Below are 9,341 nucleotides of genomic sequence, written 5' to 3'. Positions count from 1 at the left end.
AATTTTTTTTGCATGCGTGTGTATGGGTGCGAGGTTTTTGAGTGTGTGTGTGTAGGGGTGTGTATGCGGGTATATATATGTATATATACATATACGGATTGGTGCGCTTACACGAACACTATAGACTTTTTTACTCCCTTACTTATACCCCCTCCCCTTACTTAGGGGTCTATAGCTCTTTTGTCTTAATAACAGTCAACCACACAGTAATTTCCCTTTGTTAAACCGTCATTTTTCACAGGAATTTTCAATGGTCGGATAACTGAAGAGATGTTCATGTGGGTTCCCACCCCGGCTTCCGAAACTTGAAGTTTTATCATGGCTACCGAATAAGTGTCACATCTTTTTGCAGATAAATTCCTCTATTTACATAATATCGAGGTCTCTTTCTTTCTTTGTTGTCCTTTCTATTCGCATAGTTTTGGTCAACCTAGGGTCATAGTAGAGGACATTTGCCCAAGGTGCCACACAGTGGGACTAAACCTGGAGCCATGTGGTTGCGAAGCAAACTATCACACAGTTATGCCTATGTTGACATAGTCATTCTTATACATGCTGTTTATGCATAGAGTTGTAATTACACAGACATAAATTTTCTTATTTTGATTAAGCCCCATACAAAATGGAAAGTTTATTTTTGAGGAATTGCTTAAGAATATTATCTTCTTTGTAATTTCATTTAGTATGTTTTTTGTAAGCACACTTCTTTGCAATCTCTTCTGGAATTAAAAAGAAATTCTTGGCATTTTGAGATGTGATGATTTTAGAAGAATCTTTCAGAAGTAATCCCTTGACAGTTCAGTAGTAGTTCATAAGGGCATGACATAGGAAACACGCACACAAACGTTTGCATATTTACATATCTGTATACATAAACATGTATTTATAAAATTTTATATTGTTTTTTTTTTCAGAATTGATTTCTAAACTGAATAAACAGAAAAAAATTGAAAGTTCAGAAGAAAGTGATGAGGAACTCACTGAAGAAAAGGAATAGCAAAAAAATTGAAATAAAATATATATTTGTGAATGTATGAGTTTATATATTCCTCTATATAGCTAGATAACTAGGTCAATTGATTGGTAGAATTGTTAGAACATTAAAGGGATTGCAGTAATTGTTTTTGCTCTTTGCATTTTAAGTTCAAATCCTGCAGTGGCCAAATTTATTTTCTACCCTTTTGTATAGAGGTGTCAATATATAAACTATTAAGCAAGTAACGGATTGATTCTTCTTTCAAAATCAGCTACACTGTACTGTTAAAGTGTCATGAGAGATATATCACTCATTGTTTCCCTGGTTAGAAATCTCTTTGACATACCACAAAAATTGCCCAAATAAACCAGATACCAGACATGGGAAAACCCATGTACTTGTAAAGCATGAAATTAGATAAATATGTCCATAGAAATTGAATCGCAAAGTTCTGTTACTTCTAAGAAAGAGAGAAATGAATGTGACTGTAGGATAAGCTTGTTGTCTGTCTTGTGTTTGTCAACTCAGTTTAAAACATAATGACTTTCTCATTGCAGTCATATGCCTGTAACAGATTTGACAACATTTCTAACATGGGCCTGTAGATGCCCTAGTTTTGTTTTATAGTTTTTTGGAAAATGTATGCATGTGAGCATCCTAAGCTGGTCTCCAGATATGTAATCTTTCATGGATGATAAGTTTGGCTTTTGAAAATGTAAAGTAGCCATAGACTATGCAAGCAAGATTATCTTTGGAACTTTTACCATGAAATACTTCAACTTCTTGTAGTTTTCAGGCATTATGCTTTAGTATTATCTCAAACTCCTCAGTTATCAATTGTCATTTATTTCTGTTCACTGCAAGATATTCCCAATGCGCTTGCTATTGTTCAAAGATTTATTTTTTGTGATGTCATGAAACTTTTTTTTTTGTACTGGAAAGAACTAATTTTTTTATAAAGTAATCATTTCAAAAGTTTTACATTTGGTACCTGATAAGAACTTCCATACTGATGACCTTACCTTTTCTAGAACTTTTTATCGGGTGTAAAACATTTCTAATTAATCATTCACACAACAGCATGTAAATAATGTTCTCAACCCATTAAGTCCCAGAGTACTTAAATTTCTGAATATTACTTTAAAATTTTTACAGATGATTGAAAATAGGTTAAAATGAAAAAAAATAATTATTAAAACTCCTTTACTTCAAGTAGAAATGGAAATACTTGGTTTCCTATAAATAGAATACTGAGACAATGTGATATAGCTTGTTTAATGTTTTCATTTAGTGTCCTATTTATAGGACAGTGGGTCTTAATGGGTTATGGTCAACTTTTACTCACTCACAGCCAATTTGATGCTTTACCACTAATTCTGTCTTAGCTCTGTCTTAATTCGGTGTTTTGCACTATGATGAACCAATGGTAAGCTACATTTTGACATAAAATAATCAAAATTTGTTTTAATAGAGAAACAGTTATAAAAAATGTAGGGCCAAAATGGGAGAGTAATGCCTGATATTGACTCATAATTTCTTAGTTATTTGAAAGAAAAACTATACCTTAATTATAGCCTTTTAAAAGAACTCAATAAGTAGAATCTTTTGGTGAAAACCTCTTTAAAAGATATTTGGTAGAAAAAAGTTATGCAGCTTTAAGTAGCTAAAAAATTGGTAACAAAGAACTCAATGGAAAGATTCTGGTAGAAAAAATGTTATGCAGCTTTAAGTGATGGAAAAAGTTATAATTTGCCGTTTCCAACTTTTACTCACTTGCAGTCAATTTAATGCTTTACCACTAATTCAGTTTTAGCTCAATCTTAATTTAATTTTTGTGCTATGATGGACCAGTGACAAGCTACATTTTGACATAAAATAGTCGAAATTTGATTCAGTAGAAAAGAAGTTATGACAAAAAATATAGGGTCAAAAATGGGAGAGTAATGCCTAATATTTACTTTGATTCATAATTTCTCAGTTATTTAAAAGAAAAACTATACTTTAATTATGACTATTTAAAAGAACTCAACAAATAGAATCTTTTGGTGAAGACCTTGTTAAAAGATATTAGATAGAAAAAAGTTATGCAGCTTTAAGTAGCCCAAAAAAGTAATGGCTAAAATTGAGTTTCACTCAAAATATCTCAGGTATTTCAAAAGCAAACTATCCCTTAATTATACCCTTTTAAAACAACTTAATGAGTAGAATCTTTTGGTGAAAATCTCTTTTGAAGATATTTGATAGAAAAACAGTTATGCTGCTTTAAGTGATAAAAAAAAAAGTGATAATTTGATTTTCATTTGGTTTGTTTACACCTACATTTGGGGTGTGACTGCTGCAACAATTGACTACTAGTGCTACAAAAATGCCAGGGATTTGAATGGGTTAATGGACTCTGCATAACTGGACATTCCCCAGACTGTTTTTCTGACAAAGATGGGCCCCTTGCGCCTGAAATATAAAGGTTTTATTGAATTTACTGCACTTTTAGAAGCTATCTTCTCTCCTTTGCCGTTCTCCAATATCATAGTGTTCAAACAAACTACAATGCTCTTATTGCTCTAAAACATATTTTTTCATTTTCTTAGCATTATTATTGGCTACTTTTTTCTTTATTGTTACAAACAAAAAATTCTATTTAGATAGTTTCTTGTTCATATGATATAAATTTGAACATCACTCTCTGATTTTGCAAGAAGAAGACAAAAAAATAATTCTTTGTGATTACGTGATTGTTTAAAGTGTAGGTGGTATGATTGTGCCACACCTTTTAGTGTGTGGGTGAACTATAAATACTACTATTGAACACATGGCGAGTTTAGTCTTGTACTGGGAGCTGAGTGACGGCAGCTGATATGCAACGTTGACATGTGAAATGGTTGGTTTAGAGTCTCCTGGAAGTCAATGTGAGTGGTTTATGTGAATAATTGATCCAAGGTTGATGCAAGGTGGTCGAGGTCCAGCAATTCATGTTGAACAGTTAACACAGTAATTGGTGTCAGAAGTGGGATATGTATGGCGAGGGTGAATGCCAATGGTTAATGTGAACAGTGGCGTCTTTGCTGTGAGGAGAATGGTTAGAAGTCAGTTTGATGTGACGGTGAATATGAGTTGGTTAATGTGAATAGTGGTGTCTCTGTAAGGTGGAAGATTTTGAAATTGCTGCAAGTTTAGTCAGTGTGAGCTTGGTATTGTAAAGAATGCAGAATGGTTACTGGACTAACGTAAATTCAGAAGTAACAACAGAGTCCAGTCGATGAAAAGATAATGAATCATTAGACTGGTGAATAAAAAGAAGAGGTCATCAAAAGAAGTCTAAACATTTCAGGGGTAAATGAAAGAACTCTCTAAAAAACTGTCTATTTATTCCTTAAATGTTTATTTGCCTCTTAAGGTTTTTTTTTATTTTGTTTATACTCCACGGTTTTGTTTGTTGTTAACTCTTCTGACTGCTGTAACTACCACTTCTTCCACTCTAAGCAAGTTTGCTTGCTGAATTTGCCTGCAGTTTTCTGAGCTACCATCACAGACTGTTGGAGCCTGCTGGTGGTATTGAGAGGCTGTGAGAGGCATAACAACTGGTGTCAGAAGTGGGATATATTTATTGCTGCACTTAACTAATTATTCATTATGGAGCTGGAAGGAGTGTGCAGAAGGAAGAGGTTTCTCTGACTGCAATCATGGAAGCATTACAAAGCCAAAATGATAAACTGAGTTGAAGAAAGAGCAGAAAGTGCAGCACATGCATCTTCAGGGACAGCTGGACACACTTGTGAAAAGAATGGTAGAAGAACAACAACAGTTACATGGAAAAGTACATGAAGAATTAGAGCAGTACAGATGTGAAGTGGCTGATGATATTACAAGATGCAAAGAACAGTTAAGCAAACAGCTGAAAATGTTTAATGAGAGAATGAAGGCTGTAGAACAGTTTTATGTTACTGAGCCTCAAGTTGATGTGCAGAAAATGCATGGAAATGGTGGAGGACATATGCTAAATTTTGAGAATGAGTTGAGAATTTTGAAAAATGAGTTGAAATGGTACTCTGGGCTTGAGTGAAGTATACAGGGTATGATTTCAAACCCATGTATAGGCTAGAGGAGAATCACTACAACAGCTTGCCCAGGAACTTTTGGCTCTTCTTCTGAAAGAGCAGTTTATTGTTGCTTTGGGCAGTGCAGAGTTCAAAGTTCAAGTGAAACAAGCACAGCCGAATACTATGCAAGAGGCATTGGCTAGAGTTCTGGAATTTTAGTCATGTAAAGTCTAATACAGGAAGATTCAAAGTGGACTACAGTTCTGGATTCAAAGCAAGGAAGGAGCAAGTATGTGAAACAGGAAGAGTTAATGAAAGTTATTGGTTTTGTGAGAAAGTTGGACATAAAAGAGAAAGCTGTTTGAAGAAGAAAGAACAAGAGATTGTTTGAAATAAATTGTTGGCACTGTTGGAAGCCAGGACACAATGCAAGATTGTTACAGCTTGAAGAGAGAACAAAGGCAGAACGATAGTAAAAAGTTCACACTTAAGAGAAAGTGCTGGATATGTGGTGAAAAGGGACATCTCAGTTTTGACTGCCTTACACGAAAGAAGGTAACGGAAGACAAAGGAGAGTTAGAAAACTAGAAGGGGCTGGTGTTAAGATGTAACTGCCAGCCGAATATTCCAAAGAAGCCCCAACCCCGAGAAGATGTAAAAGGACTGTAAGTGACAACATACAAGTGGATAGTAGAATTGATGGCCAGAAATGTTGCCGTGTGATTGATTTGACCTCAGAGCAAACTTTTGTGAGGCCTGAGATGTTACAGCAACTGAGTCATCATGGCAGTTGTGTGGTGTTACTGGGCACTGTACTGAACTGAGAGGATCGGTTGATGTCCTGATTGAAGTTGCAGGACAAAATGTTGTGCTTCCAGTCTATGTAGTGGAGATGGAGTATCCTTGTCGCTTAAGTCTGGACTATTTGCTATCTGTGGATTGTCCGATGGACTTCTGCTCCATGAAGTTTTGGGTGAAAGGAAGATTAGTTCTTTGTCAAGGTGGTAAAGCAGACTATTGCTGGTGGTGAAGTGAAAGCGTTATGGATGACAGTGATCCCACCAAAATCGGAACCACTGCTCCATTGTTGTGTGAAGCGCCATGCTGACACAGGAGATCATTACCCAGTTTAGCAACTGGCTCGAAGGATGGTGCCTGCGCAGTGTAAAGAAATGGAATGTTCTGAAAGAGAAGTCAATACAGAAAGATGTCTGCAAGATAAAAGATGTGTTGAGTCAGAATTGCAACATGTTTGTCAAAACTTTATAGAGATGACCAAATCTTACCATGAAGTCAAAGAAAAGTATACACAGCAGTTGCAGGAATGTGATAGGAAAAAACCTGAACCGGAAAATAGATCTTTTAATGAAATAAAATGAGTAACTGGAAGAGCAAGTGTTCTACTGAACAGTAATAACAGCCATTAAATAAATGTTAGCTGATCTGGAAAGTCAACAAACTAAAGGTGAACATGTTTCAAAAAGTGAAAAAAAAATAATAAAAAGACCAGAGAAATTAATTACATAAAGGCAAATATCTTACAGAAAATATAGAGACCGAGAAAATTAATGAAGTAAAGGCAAATATCTTTCAAAAAAAAAAAAGAAATCAATAGGATGAGATAGAGTGCATAAAAGGATTGTTGTATAAAAGATGCAAATTTGAACATTGCTCTCTGGTTTTGCAAGCGAAAATGAAAAAGACAATTCTTTGTGGTCACGAGACTGCTTAAAGCATAGGTGGTATGATTTTGATGCACTTTTTACTGTGGGCAAACTATAAATACTACTATTGAACACGTGGTGAGTTTAGTTATGCAGCTTTAAGTAGCTATAAGATTGACTTTAACTCAAAATATCTCAGCTTTTTGAAAAGCAAACTATACTTTATTTGTGTTCAAATGAAAGATCTCCACCGGATGTATCTTTTCTTTTTACCCCCATAAAAATATATTAAAGAGAAAAAAGTTATGCAGCTTTCAATAATTGCCAGTTGTAAATATATGCCTTGTAATTACAAAGATACTTAAAAGACAACTTGTCAATACAAGGCAAACAGAAAATCCAGCCTATAATTGTTTTTTTTTTTTTATTTGACCTTCTCTCCTAATTCATTTGATTCCTCATTGCTCACAGTTAGTGCTTTATATTTTTTTATTATTGCTCTCTTTTTTAAAAAAATTATTTCTAAGAATTTCTAACAAAAATGAATAGGCATCAATTGATCAATAGGAAATGAAATAAAATGAAAAAGTAAGCTAAATTTATTATTAGAATAAGAATTATTAATTTTTCTGCATGACTTGTCAAAAAAAGTGGACTACAATGAAAAATGTGAGCAAGCGATAACAATATTCTTAAGTATTTAATAAACCTGAAAAAATACAGGACAAGAAGTAAGCCCAAAATAAAATAAAATAAAATAAAAGAAATATTGCAGCTGAAATAAAATTTGAATGGGTTACCAATTAAATAAAATATTCAAATAAGTCAAGCCATTCAGTAAGGGTCAACCATCTTTTACCCAAATTATTTCACTATTGCTGAGCTTGACTAAATAAATTTTAAATTAATATATGAAAATAAAGTGATAACTGCCATAATATTTTGTTACATTAGTAGTTAAAACTTTTTTACTTATTAAAATGTTTTACAAATGTAAAGTAAGTAAATAAATTAAATATTTGACTATTTCTTTTATTCTTTTATTCGTTTCAGTCATTTTGACTGTGGCCATGCTGGAGCACTACCTTTAGTCGAGCAAATCGACCCCAGGACTTATTCTTTGTAAGCCTAGTACTTATTCTATCGGTCTCTTATGCCAAACCGCTAAGTTATGGGGGCGTAAACACATCAAAATTGATATCAAGCAATGTTGGGGACACTTAAATAAGAATGTCTGCGCATATGTGGATACGTGTGTGTGTGTGTATATGTATGTATGTATGTATGTGTGTCTGTGTGCGTGTGTATGTGCATGTCTGTGTGTAAATATATATATATATATTAGAAAGAATACGAGATAAACTCCTATTTTCTATTAGATTGAAGGTTGCACTTAGAAATTCAGACTTGAGACAAAAAATAAATATATAAGTGAAAGTAACACCAGATAATTCAGTCCTCAAAAAATAGTCCAACACGATTTCATCAAAACTCACCAGAAGCACATACTTATTTATTACATAGAATATATTAAAATACATAGATATATTAAAAATATACAAATATATAAATACATTAAAAATATATAGGGTAATTGATACATTTAAAAATATTCAGATGTGAACATTGATACATAAATATATTAAAATATATCGAAGATGTATAAATATATATATATAAAAGTGGTCCGATTCACAGAATAAAAATGAAATTAATGAAATGTATTATTCTAAATGTATTATATATGTATGTATATATATATATACATGCATCCATACATGCATGCATACATATATACATACAAATCTACGTATATATGATATTTATTCCATTATCTTTAGTTCTACTAAATATACTTTCTTTCGGCAATGGCTCTTCGGGAGACATATACACACAGATGCAGGTAATTGAAAATATATGCATCAGATAGGGCTGGATAAACCTGTGGGTCTGCCCTATGGTTGGTAAGTATCAGATAGGATATTCCCGTTGTGTACTCAGAGAAAACCAACCCTATGAGTATTTAGCACCTAGGGGCTGGTCCAAAGCATGCGTTACGTTGAATTGTACGTTGTTGGTTTACTCTAGGGTGTCTGACAAGTTGTAAATCCCCTTGGTATATTATAATTAAATGAATAATAACATACAATGGATAATTGTCAACTCATTACAACAGTTTCTTACGCATCTTTTAAATAGAAGAATGAGAATATTACTCCATTGCAAAAACCGTAATCATCAGATGTAAAGTAATTTTACAAATAAAAGAATATCCCAAGAATACAGCAGGGACGTGGTTGAAGTCTGTCGAAGCAAACTGCGAAATGAGAGAGTGACCAACAAAGTTGGTTGTTGGAGTTAAGTATGTAGCTTGTGAAAGGGTGTAAAATGATATCCAAAGTCGGCGACCCAGGTTAGAATGTTCGGCAACAGAGTTTCGTTCATGTTGGAAAGCAGCACTGGAGAAGATACTCAATAGTGTGTGTGTGTGTAGCGCTTACCTTTACACATGTTTCGTCAGAGCTTTATAGATGCGAAGCCTGTAATATTTGGTCTTGTCAGAGCTTTATGGATGCGAAGCTCGTAATGTTTGTTGCCCATTCAACATGACTGTGCTGTACGGAACTATGTTACTACCATTTTTTTTTAACCCCAGGAGGACAT

At 33.8% G+C, this 9,341-nt stretch overlaps 1 protein-coding gene across 1 annotated transcript in view; it reads left to right on the top strand.

The window, feature by feature from the left end:
* Window positions 1–1,030, top strand: part of LOC106869755 (E3 ubiquitin-protein ligase RNF113A-like) — a 53,915-nt gene extending 52,885 nt beyond the window's left edge. The window contains exon 9 of the mRNA XM_014915621.2: window positions 915–1,030. Coding sequence (XP_014771107.2) covers window positions 915–997 — 83 coding nt within the window. The 3' untranslated portion in view covers window positions 998–1,030. The remainder of the gene's footprint in view (window positions 1–914) is intronic.
* The last annotated feature ends 8,311 nt before the right edge of the window (window positions 1,031–9,341 follow it).

The sequence above is a fragment of the Octopus bimaculoides genome, chromosome 4 (assembly GCF_001194135.2).
Source record: "Octopus bimaculoides isolate UCB-OBI-ISO-001 chromosome 4, ASM119413v2, whole genome shotgun sequence".
Lineage (NCBI taxonomy): Eukaryota > Metazoa > Mollusca > Cephalopoda > Octopoda > Octopodidae > Octopus > Octopus bimaculoides.
This window is presented reverse-complemented; position numbering and strand designations above follow the sequence as displayed.